Genomic DNA, 19750 nt, shown 5'->3' on the forward strand with positions numbered 1-19750 from the left:
GCCTACACTTCCCAGCCTTTTTGCAAGCCAGGTGTGGTAATGGGGTCGTTTGCCTAAGGTGTCAGCAGAAATAATGTGTGGGGATTCTCTTTCAAGGGAGAGGGTCCACTCTCTTTGCTCCTTCCTGCTGCCTGGACTTCAGACGTGAAGGCTGGATCTCCAGCAGCCATCCTGAACCCCGAGATGGTGGCAGCAGTCGTGGACAGGAGAGCAGAGAGCTGAGGCAGCCTCAGTTTCCCATGGCAGTCCAAGCCAGCACACCTCCCCTGGCCTCCTAAACCCAAGCTTCTTTTCCTTCTCTCTTATTTAAACTATGTTGTTTGGGAGTTTTCTGTTATATCACAACTGGATGTTTTTTGTTTTTTTTTTTTCCTCACAGATACATCCTCTGTCAAAATTCAACCACAGAACATTTTTAGGTGCTGCGTGGGCCTGGTTCAACCTCAGCCTCTGTGTCTTTTCTTTTCTCATCTGCAAAATGGGGATAATGACACCTGCCCCGTGGGATTGTGAAGCGTAGGTGGGAAAGCACTTTGCAAATGTAAAAAGCCAGAAAAAGGCAAGGCTCATGTTGTTCAGTCAGGTTCCTGAATCTTCCAGAAACCACTCTTAAAACTCATGGACTTACTGCCACTAAACTGTACAATTAAAAATGGTTAAAATGATAAACTTTGTTATGACCAGAATTTAAAAAAAAAAAAAAAAATCAAATGCCACAAAGGTTTACTGAGCCCTGACCATGGGCCAGACACTAGGCTGGCCAAGGACAGAACCGGAAGCCAGTTCCGCCCAAGTGTCCCTCTGGGTCCTGTGAGCAGAAGCTGGCAGGGAAGCACTCTCTCCCCCTCACCTCTCTCAAGTTCTGTGATTTGTTTTTTAAAATTCAAGCAAATTCTGCCTTCTATTCTATTAATGAATTTGTTGTCTTAATATAAAAAGAAGTTTTAAGTGATTGGCCAATTCTATTGATTACTTTGTTCTCCCTTCCAAATCCCTGAGTAAATGGATCTGGGAGGTAGCCTTAGGCGACACACACCCTAGCCTCGCATCAGAATAAAGGCTGGGGCCGCAGGACCCGGGGCAAGTTCGCAAAGGCAGAGCACTGCAAAATCTGTAGAAGGTACGAGGAAAGATGCAAGGTCGGATATTGCCTCTGCCCACAAACTTGGAAATCTTCCGAGAACTCTAGCCAGATGGGTGACTGCAGTGATTGGAGAAAACATGCATAGAACCCCACTTTGATGACAGACTTCCCGCTCCCAATAACCGGCGAGGAAGCTCAGATCGGCCTCGTACCCCTCAGCTAGTTAGTGGGGGAAATGACATTCCAACCGGGACCGTGTCAGTCCCAGCTGCTCCCGTCCCAACTCCAGCACCTCCCCCTACAGTGACATTGCATTCATTTCCACTCCCACCTCCCACCAGAGCGCAGAAGAAAGGTCGAGATTCCTCTCGGTGCCTTCCCGGAGCACGAGCCGGGCCATTTTAGAGCAGAAGCCTCCGCGTCTGCCCGAGCCAGCCTGGCGCTCAGAATTTCTCCAGCCTGATTTTCTCTAATTCGGGTGGTGATGAGCTGCCTAATAAAATTATGCTAAGTTATGTGCATAAAGAGTAGCATCTTAAACTCTAATTACTGGCCACGTCTTTGAAGAATTCCTGTGCAATTTCCAGGGTAATCAACTCACCTCCTTCTTGGGGCCTGATTAGCTGTTTGGGCCAATTTAAGCCCCCACCCCCAGCCCCACTCGAATCAATAGGGTTCTGGATGTCGTTAGCTGCTCCAATTGCCTTTTTAAAAATCTGTTTCACATAAAAGGACAAATGAGAATGAATATTTTGGCCATCTTTAAGACACTAACTACATTCTTTTCCACAGCCTGTTCTCGTTATTATTTCTTTCTTCAGGAGGAATTTGAACACAGCCTGGGCTCCTGCAGCTCATGACTACAAAAGCCTTCGTCTTCGAAATTTGACCCAAGTGGGCATATTCAGGAAATGTGGCAGCTTCGAAGAACATGACCCAGTTAATTTTTCTCTACCCATTTCTGTGTCTCCTCCTCCAGACTCACCTCCCAGTTCCAGGTGGCGGTTCACGCAGCCCGCAGCCCGGGACTCTCGAATGGACACCGCTGCCAGCAGCACCCCAGGCTGCAGGCTGGACAGAGACCCTTCGTGTTATCCACTGGAAAAGCAAGAAGAAACTTCATGCAAGGACTGGCTGCTGCTTTTTATTTGCTAGTGTGGTTTATGTCAATCAAATCGTGCAGACTCGCTGGGTGTGGGGGCGGTTGGTGCCAATGCAAGGGCTTTCACCTGAGCCCCCTTGGACACTGACGTGGAAATGAGACCAGGTGGCGCTGGGTCAGTGAGGCAGGGTAGGAGGCAGGGAGTGAAATGGGCCCTTGGGCATAGTTCAAGCATAAAGGGCTAACTTGAATAATGCTTGCTCAGTTCTGCTATGGGACTCCTCAGCCTGAGTGCCAAGGTCCTACCTAGCTCCCTGACCTCTTCTCCGTTCTCCTTCTCAGTCTCAGCACTCCAGTCCTGTGCCCCTCCAACATGCCCCAGCCTTTCCTACCCCAGGGCCTTTGCATACACCACTGCATGAATGCCGCTTCCCCCAGATCTCTCCACAGCTTCCTCCTTTGCATCCTTCAGGGCTCTGAGCCAATGGCCCATCCCCAGAGGGTCCCTCTCTGACCCTGGTCACTTTCCCCACTCTTGTTCTTACCTGGCTGTCACCCTCTGCCTGAGGCTTGCCCTGTTTTTAATCATCTTAGGAGGCTTCATCTCCACCTGATATTGGAGCCCGTATCTGTTTATTATCTTTCTCTCTCTCTCTCACATACAAGAATATAATCACTATGTGGCCAGGGCCTGTGCCTGTCTTGTTCCCTGCCACACCTCCAGCCCCAAGAACAGTGTCTAACACGTAGTAGGTGCTCAGTAAATATTTGGTAAACGAAGGAATGAAGATGTCAGCATATTCCACAGGCCCGCTACCCACCCACACCCCCTTTTCCCTTTTTTCTGGACTGTCATCTTCCCCAAAGGAAATAAAAAATAGTCCTGGGTTTATCTGGACCTGATAAAAGAAACAATGCATTTCTCTTAAATCTCTTCAAAATGGACAGCAGAAGCTTAGAACACCAAGTTCTTAGTGTGAGCAAACAGAACCTGCTGGCTAAATGCTAAGAAATGAGACCTGGCTTGTCATCAAGCAAAGGCTGTGGGGCCAGTGACTTCACATGTGACTCAGTTACCCCTTTTAGAGGGAATCCATTTTGAGATCAAAGCCGCAACACAGAAAGTGGAGGGTGGCTTTGTCTTGGCATCCCTGCGAGAAGGCAGGCCTTCTGAAAAGATGCCATGTCGAACGCAGATAACCCATCCACAAAAGGCCGGCGGGAGGGAAGGGGAAAAACCCCAGGGTTGGGCGTACTTCTCGGCTAAAACTTTGGATGAAAACTGATCCGGGAATGCGTGATCCTCCAAAAATCCACCAGCCCCCAAAGTGCTTAAGTTACCCCTCCGACCACAGCCACATGGAGAATGAAATTAAATCCCACGGAAAGATTTGACTTTTTTTAACATTATGCAATGTTTGGGTGAAAAAAAGGGGGGCGGGGAGGGATATCAGAAAAAAAAAAAACTCATCTTTTTCCCAGAGTTTAGCAGAGCTATTTCTAGCTTTTAATGATACATTTCACCATCACTTCATGGGTAGTTTTGAGAGGCGCGAAGGCGGGACCGTTCTGTTATGTAACCCATTTGCAGTAGGAAATTAGCAAGTCCTGAATGAATTCTGTCACTGTGCTCCCACTTCTGGAAAGTTTGGAGTGACTACAGTTCTATTTTGAGGTGAGCAAATCCATCATTTATAGATCTCCTCACAAATACCACAGAGTTTCAAGTCACCCTGAAAAGTTTCATAACAAAAACAGTTAAAGTACTTGGGATGTTGGAACATTTCGTCTCAAAACCTTATTAGCCTGAACAGTGAGTTAGGGAAAGGCTTCCTAGTTGCCAATTATTCAGTAATGCAAATGTCTAAGAGCAAATAAATATTCATCTCCCACACCCTCTCCCCCCTTTTTTTTTTTTTTTTTTAAGTCCAGCAAAATATTCTGGTCAACAACATGAAAAGAAACGTCTGTTTTTCATGGCGCCGTTGGCCACGAAATGAGTTCTGGAGCTATGAAAGCAACGTCTTGAAACTCGGGGCAGCTGGGCACGCTGGGCCTGGCTGCTTGTTGAAAACAGGAAGCAGAAATGTCCTTTGGTCCTCAAGTTCCCCCTAGCGGCTCGGAAGGAGCGGCGTCTACACATTCACGGAACTTCACTGCAGGCACAGGCAGGGCCTGGCACCTAGAGCCCACAGCATGCATCTGTCCAAGGACAAGCACGGTCGGCCTCTACCTGTGGGAGCACGTGTCTTCCTTTCACCCAGGGGAGCCACTGTCAGGGAAACAGCTAAATTACAATTCTCTTTCTAATCGCTAAAACTGAGAATGGCCCTTTCAACGGAGAACCCACCGGAGGAAACCAGCAGCCCGTACTGCATGGAGCTGATAATTAAGCCGTTTGGCCGGCTGGATGCGTAACTGGCTTTCTGAGACACAGCAGCCTACACCGCGGTGCCCCCTTACAAACACAGACAGACACGTGCTCAGACCAACATGTGCCGATCACATCAGGGTTTCTCAACCTCCGAACTTTCCATGTTCTGGGCAGGGTAATTCCTCGCGGCAGGAGCCGTGCTGTGCACTGGAGGGTGAGCAGCGGCATCCTGTGTCTGCGAGCCCCTCTGCCCCCAGCTGTGACAACTGAAAGTGTCTTCAGATCCCACCGCATGTCCCCTGAGGGACAAAGTCACCCCTGGTTGAAATCACTGGATTAAATAAAACATGACGTCCCCTGCTTCCTAGCTTAAAAAACTCTTTTGCCTAAACCTGAAGTGACTGTGCTCCTAAATCTTCCATCCCTTGATTAAAAAACAAACAAACAGCCCCAGATTCCAGAGTCATCAAGCACTGTGTGTATAAATACAATGTGAATCTTACGGTTTTCATCTTATTCTGCATTTATAGCGTTCACTTTTTGAAATTCTGACATGTCTGAAATGGACAGCAGTACAGAATAATAAATAACATGCATTGATTTGGTGGGTTTTGCCAAAATCAAGTTTCTTTTTTTAACTGGGAAAAGAGTTCTTTACATTTTGCGTACCGTGAGATAAGCACAAAATAAGAACATTGTAATAAAACGTCTTCATTTTGACACCAGAATTCATGTCTCCGTACAAATTAAAGTAATCCCCCAAGGCAGAAAGTACACAAGCTTTATTGGGCAACAGCAATGGGCCACGCTGGCAAACAATGAAAGTAGAATCGCTCAGAAACACGAAAGATCACATGTGTGTCATCACAGAATCGAGAATTTAAGTCATCTGGAAGTTCCTACTAAATTAAAGCATACTGTACCAGAGCTCCCCTCTAATCAAAAACCGCTGTCCTGGTGAAAATTTGCAACGAGGATTACACAGAGAGAGATCTACTAATGAGGAAATCATGGACTCCCAGATGAGTTTACAATCAACCTCACTGTAACAAAGTAATAAATTAGCCACAATTTTTTTTTTTTTTTTTTGCAAATACCATGCCCCCCACCTGACCCAACAAACACAATAGTCACTGACATTATCCAGCTATATTAACAGACTGCACCTCAAACCATGCTGCGACGGAGAAGACAGATGCACAGGGGACGCTGCTTTGGCCTGAGAAGATGCTTCGGAGCGCCAGGCAAGGTATGCCGCTCACGCTGCGGGATGCTGCGCAGTTCCATTCAGAAACATGATTTTTTTTTTCCCAAGAAGAACTGGACATAATTCATAGGAATACTTTAAGTATATATAAACAACAAAAAGCTTTACATTAAAAGAAGGGGGAGAAATAAAATCTGTTGTATTTACAAAGCTCCTTGTACATTTTTTAAATGAAAACAAAGCTGGGAGCGGTAGAACTTTAGTGCAAACCAGATATTTCTTCAGAAAACTTGAGAGAATATCACACACTCACACGCACAATTCAAACTTACAAAAGAGGTTAAAGATACAAACAGCTGACAGGCGTCGGCTTTAAACAGGATGGAGCAGAAGACTGTGGAGGTCCCATCTGCAATTTTGGCAAAGGTTTAAAATGTTGCCCATAAAGGCATGAGTGCATGCCCATCCCCACCCCAGTAAAAACAAGACAAAGTATAAAAAGAAAAGTCTGGAGGAAAAAAAAATAGGCATTAGCATTTCAATTTCCAATGAGCACAAAATTCAAAATACGTTTAAAAATATTGTCAGTACAACCTACATTTTCAGCAGGAATAAACTGAGGAAATATCTGTAAAGAGACAATGGTATTTATTAATACTATTACTGCCAATAAACAAAAAGGTTTCACTCCAGAGGAGCAGGGCTGGGCTGGGGCATTAACGACGCTCAGGGAGAGTGGGGGAGACCCCGGCGCCCGGCCCGCCAGCTCCAGGGGCTGGGGACAGGTGGCTGCTCCGACTTTAAGACGCTCCCTGGATGCCCTGCAAACAGCTACAGTCGCGCCACCTGTCCCATCGGGTGCCAAGGCCACACACGTGCACACACATGCTCTCACAATGAGGATCAAACCCATCGAATTTAAGAAATTACTCAAGATGGAGAAACTGGTCATTTTCTTAGAGGGGGGGAAAAAAAAAAAGGAAGGAAGGAAGGAAGGAAGGAGGGGGAGAAAAGAGACCAAACAGATCCTCTGTCCCCTACACAACCATCATCAAAGATATAAGAATAATAATAAAATAATAACAAGTTCTTCCTCTGGCAGAAATGGCCAGTGTTGTCGGAGGACACAGGGAGCTGTGACTTTTACTTTAAGGAAAAGCGTTCGAACGGTGCTGCGTGCCTGGAGGCCCTCTGACCTCAAATTAAATTGGCTGTCAGAGACTTAAGTCCCATTGAGTTCTAAGGCGAGGGTGTCAATGGTGTAAGTTATGTCAGTTCTTTCCAGATTGATGAACCAAGGAAAAAGGTCAACTGAATCCTCATGCTTAAGGTTTACAAACTCAGGAGAGTTTCTTGTAAAATAGCTCAGGTTTCTTGTTTGCTTATTTTTAAATCTTCTCCCCACAACTAAGATAACCCCTGGAAGTGCCTGAGTGCTCCCGGGTTCTCTGCTGGGATCACAGTCCCATCTGTGCAGGTGAGGGTCGTGCACTCTCAACCGACGGGACACCCCTGCCTGTGTCTCCGGTGTGTGAGAAGCACAGCGAGCGCATTCCTGGACACTCGGGGACCCCCCAGCAGGTGGCATCAGCAAGGACAGGATGGTCCTACAACATGGCAGTTTGCGCTTGTGTTTCCCTGGACTGCCTCCACCCAAGTGTGGCTGAGACGACAGAACACGGTTTGCGGAGGACACTGGCGAGCACCTTCGACTTCCAGGTACCGCTTTTTCAGCCTCTCTTGGAAGCTCTCTCCCTTCAAGATGTCAAGCAGCATCTTGAGTATTGACTTGAAAAGTCAACTCGTGCATCTCAGTCAAAATTGAGAATTAAGGAAAAGACCAGAGAGACCATCTTCATTCCCTATAACTGCTGGAAACATCCAAAATTTCTTAACAACGGTTCCAAGTGACCCACCTGCAGAAGCCATCGCCTGTCAGGGTTTGTGAGCTCAGAGGGGAACTATCTTAAGACTCCCAGTTTTGCAGGCTGACTTCCAAGGAAACAGAGGCTCGAAAGCTGTTGAGCATAATTTTCTTCTCCGCTACCTTTGAAGCCACATCAAATCACTTGGTGACCAAGTCAGACTTGCTCAACCTTTCTGGAATTGTTGGACAAAGTTCCTATCCCTAGATAACCATTCATTCGATGCCATCCATCTTTCCCGTAGGCTTTTTCTCTCTGGCAGAAACGGCTGGACCTGATAGAGGCCAATACCGCAAAACTGCAGAATCTTATGACAAAATAGGAGCAGTGTCAACAGCCAATCCATCGGCGCCTGCAACTTACTGTCATTTTGGAAAATTTTAAAAGGGCAACACAAAATACAAGAGCATCTCAAGAGTGCTCCAAAGGCAAGGGACTGTCTGATTCTTGTGTCCCCACCTCTCCAAGAGCAGGTTCTTGCAAGGGTAGGCAGTAGGTCGGCAATCAAGGCTGTAACATGCATCTCTGCAGCACACGCAAGTCATGTCATGCCAGAGGTTTGAAGGGTACGTACTCTTAAACAGTTAATCATCAGTCCAAGCTACCCACCACACTCAGCTCTTGAATATCCACCGACTTAACCCTTATGGCATGCACATGTGGCTTCTGCAAGAAGTGACTTGAAAACCCAAGAATGCCTTGCTCTGCCACGTGCAGTGCTTGCAAATGCCCTTCTTCTTCTGAAACAAGCAGCCACAGCCCTGTAAGAAACACACAGGCATGGAGTCCATCCTGGTAGGGGAGGTATCTTTACTACCGGCTGCCTTTCAGCAAGTCCCTCTTGACATCTACAGGCAGGGGAACGGATCCCAGATCCCAGAGCTGCAGCCCGAGCCTCCTCCCTCCGGGGCTCCTCACTCTGAAAGCTGCCACCGATGAATGGGAGCACAGCAAGATGCCCCTGCCTTTGTCACTTCGTCCTCGGTAATTCCTCCTAACAGGAAACAGATTTCTGTGGACGAGAAGAGCCCCAGTTCCCTGACCTTTCCGCTCTGGACCCGGAGGATCTGAGTCACATCTGCCATGTTGTCTAAAGAATTAGTCGAGTCTCTTATCACGCTGTCGACACATGTAGGGGCCGTTCAGTGGCACGTTTCCTGCTAAAACAACTCTGCTGAAAATGTCGGAGGGCGTCCTCAGACAGATTCTGGCTTTGTAATAGTTGCTGGGTCCCAGCAAAGCAGGATCACGCGTCTGAAATCTTTTTACGAGGTGGCAGGTGAGGGTAACCCAAGTACTGCGGTTGTTGAATCAGATCAAGGAAAACAGGCTGGATTTGCGGTGCTCTCCCTCCCTCTCCTCTCATTTGCTTGCAATCCCAGGAATTCACGGTGACTTGGATAAGTAGGGTCACCTAGAGAGGACATTTAGCATTTCCAAATGGAGATTATTGTTTGGATAACTTTATAACCAAATGTCACCGTCTTTTCCTCCCAAACCTACACTAAACACTTTGTCTTTTTCTGACACTGCTTTGTAAGAGCGAGAAAGACTTAAAGAGTACGCACACATTAGGACTGTTAAAAAAACAAAACAGAAACAAAAAACAAGCCTTCTGTAACCTTCAACTAGACAACAACTTTTACCACACGACAACAAAATTCAAGTCATAAGGAAGCTCGCACAGGGACCCATATACATCTCCCAGCCGAGCCACCAGTTTCAACGTGTTCACGCTCACTCGCATATGAACGACCGGGCGTTCAAACAGGCCCGAGGGGGCACCTTTTGGGAACCTCCCTCCTGTTTATTCAGCGTTAGGACTCCGATTACGTGCACAGGCTTGTCCCGTCAGAACTGCACGTGTTAGCAATTACTGCAAAATCCACAGGTGGTGGTTAATATAAATGGAACTTGAACTCTGTCCATCAGGGAAGCGCAGAGACCGGGGCCCCTCCGCCAGCGCACAGCCTACGACGTGAGCTTCGAGTAGCTGGGGGGAGAGAACCGTCTTCGCAGGTACTTGAGGACATAGAGGGGGAGGCAGCTGACCAGCGTGATGACGGAGACTTTCCACAAGAATGACAAGGTGGCAATGAAGTACACATCTGCAAGCAAACAAGAAGACAGCGGTGAGCAGGCGGGAATGTTCTGGAAGGCATGTGTGGTCCAGAAACAGGCATGACAACTGTCAAAGGGAGAGCTGTGTCGCGCAACAAACCCACGGCTTCCTGACATTGGCCCTTCCCTCCCTCGACCTGGAAGGGGAGGGACCGCTACTCAGGGCGCCGTGCACAGCAGCTGCCATCTGGATGTCCTTTGTTCTGTCGTCTGTAGCTTCCCGATACTCAGTGCGATGCTATTTTCAACTAGGAAAAGAAAACTATAGGGGAAGAACATTCTCAGAAGTGTTTTTGATTTGAAATCTGACAGTTGGATGGCTGGGCACGGTGGCTCACGCCTGTAACCCTAGCACTCTGGGAGGCTGAGGCAGGAGGATCGCTTGAGCTCAGGAGTTCAAGACCAGCTTCAGTGAAAACAACCTCTGTCTCTACTAACAAATAGAAAAAATGAACCAGGTGTGGTGGCTCATGCCCGTAGTCCCAGCTACTAAGGGGAGGCTGAGGCAGGAGGATTGCCTGAGCCCAGGAGTTTGACGTTGCTGTGAGCTAGGCTGATGCCATGGCACTCTGGCCTGGGCTATAGAGACTCTGTCTCAAAAAATAAAAAAGAAAGAAATAAATCTGACAGTTGGAGGTTCTTTCTAAACCCTGACCACCAGAGAGCAGAAAGTGACACTCAAATGCAAGTTTCTGCTTCCAGCAACTTCTGCAGTGACAGTCACAGAAAGCCAAGGGATGGGTCTGGGCACGGTGCACAGTGGCATGAGACCCCTGTCAGACACAGCATTGCCCTCGGAGACTCTGGCCGAAGGACAGGGCTGTTCCCTTTTCTGCAAGATAGTGAGCCGGGAGTTAGGTCTTTTTGAGAGAGGAGCGACAGCTTGTGGTTTTCAACACAGTGGAGCCAGAGTAAGCCCCTTCCCCACTTCTTGAGCACAGGATGCATAAATGCAGCTGGCGCTGATGAAGCACCTACTAAGTGCCAGGCCCAGGGCTCTACCTACCATGCAGTTTTCCTACTCGCCTCTTGCTCAGTGCTGTAGCTGGTCCAAGTCGAAGGCAAGCCAAGCTTCCTGAGGGCAGGGACCACATCTCTAGGAGACTCCCCAGACCCAAGCCTTTGAGCACATAGTAGGTGCTCACAAAACCCTTTCTGAGAGACTGGGTACAAGCGTGAAACTGTTCTAAGATCTCCCTTTTCACAGGGATGTTCCTTTTACCTTTACTGCAACCTCTTTCAGGAGCTTTGGATGCTGAGGAAGAGTCATGGTCAAAGATGTTTCCACAGTAGGTGGCGTTTCTCAGCCTTTTCCCATTATTATCCCTGAAGAGCCCTTTTAGACTTTTTTCCCCCTAATCGATCATCTCCATGAAATTTTAGTGCCACACATATACTGTACATGTTTACAAAATTACACTCACATCTGGCACTTTATACACAAAGGGAGTGAGATTTGTTCACACGCACAAAGGCCAACATTTGCTCGCTTGGTGGCGGGAGCCACGTCACCACCACCAAGAATGCCTCAGTGGCAGAGCAGCCGCAGGCTGGAGAAGCCCTGGCCCTACAGGCTGCCCACGGGGGTGCGGGTGAGGGCCTAGGACTGGAAAGTTCCCCCAGAGGTTGTCCATCTGCAGCCACAAACAGACATGAGCGTCTTAGCAGGGAGCAGCCTCAGAGCTGAGCTCCCTGGCTGGCAAAGGAGAAAACTCACCCTGAGGGTGTTTTGTTTTGTTTTGTTGAAGTAACACAGACAGAAACTGACACGCTTCTGTTGAAAAGGAAAGACGTGCAGGAGGCTTTGCAAAAATAAAGAAGGCTATCGGCTGCCGCCTCGCTAGGCTTTCAAGATGATGACCTCTGGCCCGGAAGTTACGAAGCTCAGACAGGCTTGCATTTGCCCTGTGCTTGGAAAAACCAAGATAAGCGTCCCATGAGACTATCCACAGCCCAACACAGAAAGTGCTGGGTCATCCGGACTGTGCTGACAGTCTATGACTCTGAGCTTGAAAGAGGTTTCTGGACTGGAACTAGAGCCCATGTCAGCAGCACAACGGTTCCAGCACGGCACAAGGGCCAACATCATGGTGGCCCCACAGGGACTCATGGCTCACAACTGCTCGGGGAGTATGAGCTGAACCGAACCAATTTGGCAATAGCATGAAGCACGTGACAGGTCAGCGTGGACAGGGAGAGACCCAGGCGTGTCCGTCTAGAGACACTGGCTGTCGGTGGGCAGCCTGGAGTGCCCGGAGTCGCTGCTGCGGTCAGAAACATCCGCCCCACAACCCCAGTCCCAGGGGTGCCTACACTTTCCCATCTGGAAATTATTTCCATGACGTTTTTATCTGGGCTTTGCGTGGGTCTCCACCGGCTGAGCCTGTTTCCGTCTCTGCAGCTTTGCTCTCACCTGGCACGCCTGCGCTCACCTGCGCGTCGGCCGTGTGTCTTCCCCACAAGAAGGGAAACCCCATGGCGAGCCCATCCGCCCCGTCTGCCACTGTCACCCTGGCACTTAGCAGGTGCCCCTACGTATCTATGGGATGGGCGGTGCCACTGCTGATGACACATGTCACCTCTCGGTTTGGTGGGACAGGGCAGCAGATTTCACTCCGAGAGACCTGGGGTCCCCTGGGGGGTAGGTACAGCAGGACAAAGCAGCAAAGAAGCGCCAGGAGGGCAGGGTCCCGGGGCTCGCGCCTCCACACTGCCACCTTTGTCACAAATCCACGCCTACCAGTTTCACAGACTGGACTGCGGACCAGGAGTTCATGGGAACAAAGTGTTTTGTGGCAAAAAAAAAAAAAAGTTTGAAAAGTCATCAGCTAAAAAGGCCATTGGTGTCTCCTGGGATTTCCCAGGGTACTGGCCTGTCATTTATCCGGGTAAGACCTGGGCTCGACTTCCCCACAGCTCCGCAGGGCCAGCTCCGCGGCCGGCTCGCTGGAGAAACCCGGTAACTGCGGTTGAATGAAACGGATTCCCTGCTGAGCCAGGTAGCTCCGTGCGGCTTAAAAACACTCTATGCTGAGGGCACGGCCCGTATCCTCAACCACACACGCAAACGCGCAGCTGCCACCGTCCCGAGTAGGAAAATGCAGCAGCCGAGCGCGCAGGGCAGCGGGACCGAGTGTCCGGGCCCCAGGGCCGGGAGGCGCCTCCCTCCACGGGGTGGCCAGGCCTCGGGGCCCCGCGACTCTGGGCCTACGGACAGGCCTTGCGCGCTCGGGGCTCTTACCGATGAACTCGTGGAGGAACACCAGGGAGGCAACGTAGCAGGCCAGGCTGAGCAGCTCGGCCACCGTCATGAGCCAGTGCCAGGTCTGGATGGTCAGCGCCACCATCAGCAGCTCGGTGAGGATGAGCGACGTGAAGGAGATGGCCACGATGTGCACGAACTCCGACTCGAACAGCAGCAGCGCCCCGTACATGATGGTGCTCCCTGCAAGGCAGCACGGCGTCCCCGAGAGTCCTCCCCGCCAGCCCTCCCCGCGAGGGGCCGCCACCCTCAGCCCCTTCCTTAACGTGTCGTTGCTGCATGAAAGCTCTCGCCTGCCAGCGGGGGTCGATGACCCGGCCTCTAGGGAGGCTTCGAACCTACACTTTCCCTGTTTTCCTCTTTGACCTTAGGGAATAAATAACCTACAACTATAGAGAGAAAGGAGGAAAAACGCGAGGCAGAGGGAGAGAAGAAGGGAGCGAGTTGATGAAGGAAACAGAAATTTGTTATTTAAAATGACAGAGGTAGCCAGTCACAAAAGGACAAATGCTGTGGGACTCCATTGATAGGAGGCAGCGGAAGTAGTGGAGTCCCTGGGGACGGGGAGCAGGGTGGTGGCTGGCAGGGGCAGGGGAAGCAGAGTCGTCGGTTCGTGGGTGCGGAATTTCCATCACGCGAGCTGAGAACGTTCTGGAGCTCGGCCTCGCAACAGCGCGAACATACCGACCACCACTACGCCAGACAACGGTCAAGGTGGTGAGTTTTACGTTATGGTTTTTGACCACACACGCAAATGACAGGGAAACCAAGAGAGAAGCCAAAAGAACAGAACTGACGCTGTCTCCTGTCCCTCAGAGACACCAGCAGCACGAGCACGTGACTTCGAGGAGGCTCAAGGAGGCACCAGGAGACGCTAGACACGAAAATTCTTAAGGCGACTGACTAACTGCCTTTCATGAACGGGGCTGAGGATGGCGGCAGCGGGACGGAGGGCCCACGGCTGATGACCATGACCTTTCCTGCAGGACGGGCTGCCTTAACCAGGGCACGTGTTACACTTTGATATACTTCTTAAAAACACCAAAAAAGATTTGTCAATGGCAATTTAACCCTCTTTCAACAAATTCAATGGTCTCTAAACATTTTGCTGACACAGGCCATCAGTAAAAAACATTTAGAATAAACTCTGTGCAGGATTATTTGTAAATCACACGTGGGTACCTGTCCACGCATACAGACATACAAGTATATGACGTGCATTACGAATCACACATAAAAGTGAAAATTCTAAAAAGAGTGAGGGAAATACAAACAGAAGTTTTGCTATTTTCTTCTGATACTCCAACAGGTCATCTGACAAGCCCCTACAGTCTGTGAGACTCTCTCTGGAGGCCACTGAGTATACGTTTTTCAAAAACTACAACTTGGCCGGGCGCGGTGGCTCACGCCTGTAATCCTAGCACTCTGGGAGGCCGAGGCGGGTGGATCGTTTGAGCTCAGGAGTTCAAGACCAGCCTGAGCAACAGCGAGACCCCATCTCTACTAAAAATAGAAAGAAATTATATGGACAACTACAAATATATAGAGGAAAAAATTAGCCGGACATGGTGATGCATGCCTGTAGTCCCAGCTACTCGGGAGGCTGAGGCAGGAGGACTGCTTGAGCTCAGGAGTTTGAGGTTGCTGTGAGCTAGGCTGACGCCATGGCACTTTCTAGCCTGGGCAAGAGAGTGAGACTCTGCCTCAAAAAAAAAAAAAAAAAAGAAAGAAAAAAAACTACAATTTGACCTGACTCTCAGAAAAGGCATCAGAGTATCCCAGAAAGTGAGTGTTTTCTATCATGTGGATGGAACACCCCGGCAGGCTGCGATTATTAGTTACATTTTTCTCTGACTTTGCTACGCCATTGAAGAGACAGATTAAGCTCTGCACACTTCTGACCTGCTCTGTGCTTAATGTTTGCAGGGTCTGCCTCGGGATACACTGTCACCTGCTTACTGCTATTAGAGGCTCCAGGTCATTCTCTGCATGTTGCACAGGCAGGAAAGGAACGTGCTTGGGTCAACACCAGAACACAAGACAAACGGGGGGGGCCCCACCTCTGTCCTTACCTTGATAGATGCTAATCAGAACCCATATCAAGAACGTCTTGTAGGACAGCGGTCGTCCCTAAAGGAAAGACAGGGAAAGACGAGAGCAGTTCCCATGGTGACTCATTCACATCGCCTTTCCACTAACCAGATGAGGTGACCTGCCTGTCTTCATCGAAAAAGTGGCTTGAATACGCACATCTGAACACAAGGGGAATTACGTTTTTTTAAAAGAGAACTGACATTGGATGGGAATTAATCTGCCCTTTCATAAAAACCCTTTGACGACAAACAAAACTGTACATGTGCACAGACACACTCCACACACTCTTTTCTGGAAGCGAACACAAGAACGTTTCTAGGAGCAAACACAAGTCACGGCTGCAGAATGGAACTGTCGGGAGCCTCTTTCAAAGTCATGAGTTGGTTTGTTTTCAGGTCACAGATGACTGTGCTATTGCACAGTCTTTACGGCAGTGCATATAGTACTGTCTTGAGAAAAGAAGTAAACTCCCACGCCTTCTCCCCAAAAGGAAAGAAGCCGCCAGTTCACGTGTGTTTGGATCAGACGTGGAGGTTCCGTGTGAAATACATTCAACGGAAAAAAGTACCGAGGGAGGGATGGAGAGAGGAGGAGGGGAACGACGGGGGGGAACAGGGAAGGAGGGGAGGACGGAGGAGCTAGCGGACCTTGAGGAGATCCTTGTAGAGCTCAGGGTACAGCATGGCCACTTCTGACTTCACGTCTTTGTCCAGGACCAGAGAAAATACAGGAAACATGGTGTAAATTGTGGAGTACCTGGGAGAGAAAACAGCCCTGGGTAAGTCCAGCCGGTGGAATGAGAGCAATTCGCTACGCCAACCTCTGGAGCCCAAGTCCATTCCTTCCTCCAGTGACTGTTGATTGTGCGCCTATTGTGTGCCAGGGCTGGTTCTAAGCACCAGAGACTCAGGATGAAAAAAGGATAGAGCATCTGCCCTTGAGAGCTTTAGAACTGAGTCAATAAACAAATAAAGTAAACTCTGTGTGCGTTAGAGGTAAATACTATGGAGAAAAACATAATGGGGAGGAGGGAGTAAGATGGGTGCACGCGTGCGTGTGTGTGCAGGGGTGGGGGTACAACTTTAGAGAGGGTGGCCAAAGAACAAGACGTATTTTTCTTTTTAGAGATGAGGTCTCATTACGTTGCCCAGGCTGGAGTGTGGTGGGTATTCACAGGTGCGATCACAGCACTCTAAGCCTCGAACTCCTGGGCTCAAGCGATCCTCCTGCCTCAGCCTCCCAAGTAGCTGAGACTATAGGTGTGCGCTACCACACCCAGCTGAGACAGGACATTTGAGAAAACACCCAAAGACGTGAGGGGCATCTGTGCCAACACTGGGAAGAGGAGCACTGCAGACAGAAGCAGCAGCCAGTGCAAAGGCCCTGAGGCAGGGTGTGGCTGTCTTGTCTGCAGAAGACCAGGAGGCCCGTGTGGCTGGGGCTGAGGGTGAGAGAGGAGCAAATGAGGACCCACAGGGAGGACGAGGCCACACCATGGAAGGTGGCATAAAGTGCAGCTCAGGGAACCCCTAACTACATTCTGGCACATCCTTTTACTCTTCCAGGACCCAACGAAGGATAGTCCACTTTTCCAGTTAGCAGCAGGCAGAATTCCAGCGTCTACTTTCAGGCTGGACTAGACGGCCAAACACAGAAGATGGAAAGTGGACTTTGCAAGACTCCCGCAAGCCCGGCTGGGCTGCCCGTGCCTTCCGTGTCCTCCTAACCTGGTGTGGGCCCAGCAGTGTGCGTCTGCGTCTGGGGCATTTGGTAACCAAACTCCACCTGCCCAGGTGATTTAAAGACTGAGCACTTTTTGTAAAAAGGTCAAAGGGAACAGTATGAAGTTCCAGGTCAGGAATGGGGGTGGGTGTGATGGCAGCAAATGCCCAAGTGACGCCCTCTCTGACACGGTGGCACCCGAGGGCAAGCTCTGCTCCACGCACATCCCGCCAGGGCGGCTCTGGCCCTCCTTTCACTCCACCGGCAGGACTTCCACTGGGTAGGCTCCAGCCAGGAGGGCACTTTTCAGATCCTCTCACTCTGCCTAGACCCCAAGTCACCGAGTCTGTGAGCCCCCTGCCTGGCTCTCCTCCATCAGCTGGTGACCTCGCACTCTCTGGAGTGAGTATTTTTTCATCACTGAGTACAAACAGCAAAATGCTATGGACCACAAACCCATCAGACTCTTACTTCTTCAATCTGGTTCAGGGCTGAGCAGCTCAAAACCTCATTGACTCGAGGAGGTTCTAAACCACATTGCTGGGGCTGCCTGTACTGGGGCTGGGAGTCCAAGGGGCCTTGGGGACCCAGGAGCCTCTACACGATGTTTCTTCTCTTTTCTGTGGCATTTTAAGGAGGTTTCATAAAAAATTAATACCTTGTCTGGATTTCCTTACCCAATGATGAGGAATCCTTGATAGAGAGGGACGGAGGCAAAGTAAAACACGGAGGAAAAGACAGCCTGTGCCAAGGAGAAAGGAGGACGTCACCAAAACCATCACAAAAGCCCTTATGTTTATAAAATAAAAATAGCACCTGACGCTTACACAGCACTTACGGCGCACCGGCACTGCGGGAAGTTCTTTATGTGGAGTAGCCCATTTAATGCTCACAACGACCCTACGAAGTAGGTACTGTTATCATCATCCCCATTACACAGATGAGGAAAGTGAGGCTCAGAGAGGCTAAGTGGCTTGCTCAAGACCACACAGCTTACAAGCAACAAAGCCAGGAGTCACACCCAGGTAATCTAGCTCCAGGGTCCACTCTCAGCCCCTCTGTAAACATGTGTTAAGTTCCGTGTGCCAGACGCCGGCACATAAGCACTGCCCATCTCCAGAGCAACCCACGAGTCCGAGTCCCACTGTCACCCACATTTTAGAAAAGGGGAAACTGAGGTCAACAGCCCCGTGGGACTCAAGCCCGGCGCTGTCCTCAAAGCCCCCACTCCTAAACGGCTCAGAGTCCCTGCTCTCCGGCACACACGCCGACAATGAGCTGGCATACGTGTGCAAATCGACATGGAAAAGAGCCTCCGAAGTCTCTATGCCAGTTTCCATGGAGGCTGAGATGGCAGAGAAGGCTTCGCTTCTTATATGACACATCTCAGTATTTTTAGAAATTTTCAAAAAGAGAACATGATGGATTATTTTTGTAATTAGACAAGGGCAATGAAGATGTTTACAAACCCTCACAGAAACGTCTGCTTCCTGATCCGGAAGATGTGAGCTACGGGCAGCGAAGAACGGCTGGGAGATGGAACGGGGCCGGGTGCTCTCAGCGCCTTCTCTGGACGTCTGCAGGCTAACAGAAAGGAGTGGTCTCCGGGCTCATTTCCATTAGTATGAAACCAAAGGAAGGCCGGGAGCAGTGCTGCCTGAAGGCTTTTAGAAAACTACACACTGAGAGAAAGGCCAAGCCACCCTGGTAATTAGAAACCGCGTCTAACCAGAGCTGTCTCCCGTGAAGAACACGTGCTCGCTTGGCACAGAGCTCGGGACACAGGTGCCACTGAGCACCGTGGCCATGGGGAGCCCCAGGTCATGCTTTCAGAATCACAGTGCCAGGAAAGCCACCTTTCAAATGACTTCTCACCCAGGCTGGGCCACTGCACAGGAAGGATGTGCGTAAAAATGTCAAGGATCTAGCGTTTATTTTGCAATCAACATCAAGAGCCTCTTGACTCTTGGGCCATGGCCTCTTAACAGGGCCAAGCAGACCATAAAGCCTTCATCTTGACAAAAGCATTTTGGGGAAAATAAAAACACTGTGTCCACATCTCTTGGAGACCAACGTCCAGGTGCAACAATTCTAACTGGGACTTGCTCCCAGGGAGCCACTTTCAGCACAGTGGACAGGGGTCAAAGGCATTTTTCTATAGCACAAAGAACAGTGTCCCATCCTGGAAATTTTTTTTTTTTCCTGCATCGATGCTAATGGTAACATCCAGCCATTGCAGAAGTCAGTTCATCCTGGTCAGCTTTTGTGCAAGTGCCCAGAGATGGGCTGATTAATTTCCCAATGATTAAAACCACAGCATTATCCAGTTCGATCGATGAGTTAACGTGAATTAAAAATACAGCTGTGGTCTGGTGAACCACACCAGCTGTTTGGGTTTAGATCGCTTTGATGAAAATCACTTTAAGGCTCCTCCACTCACAAATGCACTAGATACTTAAAACATAAGATCACCCCCTAAAAGCCTGGACGAGGCCAGCGGAGGGTGAATTCTCATGTACGTAAACCAGCACCACCTGACTCATTCTGCCTTGCGTACGATTCAACACCTTTCCTACAAATTAAAATATCACCTGATATTTATATATTATCCTGTTTCCCTTCTATTAATAACAGTAAGGATGCCTTCGTACTGAAGCCTTAAAGAATTCTTTTTTTCAATGTGCCCCTGTCTGAGGACAAGGAGGACCTTATCCCCATCCTACAGGTGGTAAGACTGAGGCCTATAGCAGTGAAGTGACTTGCTCAAGGTCTCACGGGTACTTAGTGGTATGGTCAGGAAGAGGCATTGTCAGTAGACCCAGGTATGGTACTAGCATCTATACTGATCCTATGTTCTCT

General features: G+C 49.5%; 1 protein-coding gene across 2 annotated transcripts in view; it reads right to left on the reverse strand.

Annotated features, from left to right (window-relative positions):
* Positions 1–7555: 7555 nt before the first annotated feature.
* Positions 7556–19750, reverse strand: part of ATP9A (ATPase phospholipid transporting 9A (putative)) — a 114217-nt gene continuing 102022 nt past the window's right edge. For both annotated transcript variants that reach the window (XM_069496244.1, XM_069496245.1), the window contains exons 24-28: positions 17569–17633; positions 15817–15925; positions 15148–15205; positions 13055–13258; positions 7556–9800 (exon numbers count right to left, since the gene is read on the reverse strand). In XM_069496244.1, coding sequence (XP_069352345.1) covers positions 9664–9800; positions 13055–13258; positions 15148–15205; positions 15817–15925; positions 17569–17633 — 573 coding nt within the window. In that variant the 3' untranslated portion in view covers positions 7556–9663. The remainder of the gene's footprint in view (positions 9801–13054; positions 13259–15147; positions 15206–15816; positions 15926–17568; positions 17634–19750) is intronic.

The sequence above is a fragment of the Eulemur rufifrons genome, chromosome 20 (assembly GCF_041146395.1).
Source record: "Eulemur rufifrons isolate Redbay chromosome 20, OSU_ERuf_1, whole genome shotgun sequence".
Taxonomy (NCBI): Eukaryota; Metazoa; Chordata; class Mammalia; order Primates; family Lemuridae; genus Eulemur; species Eulemur rufifrons.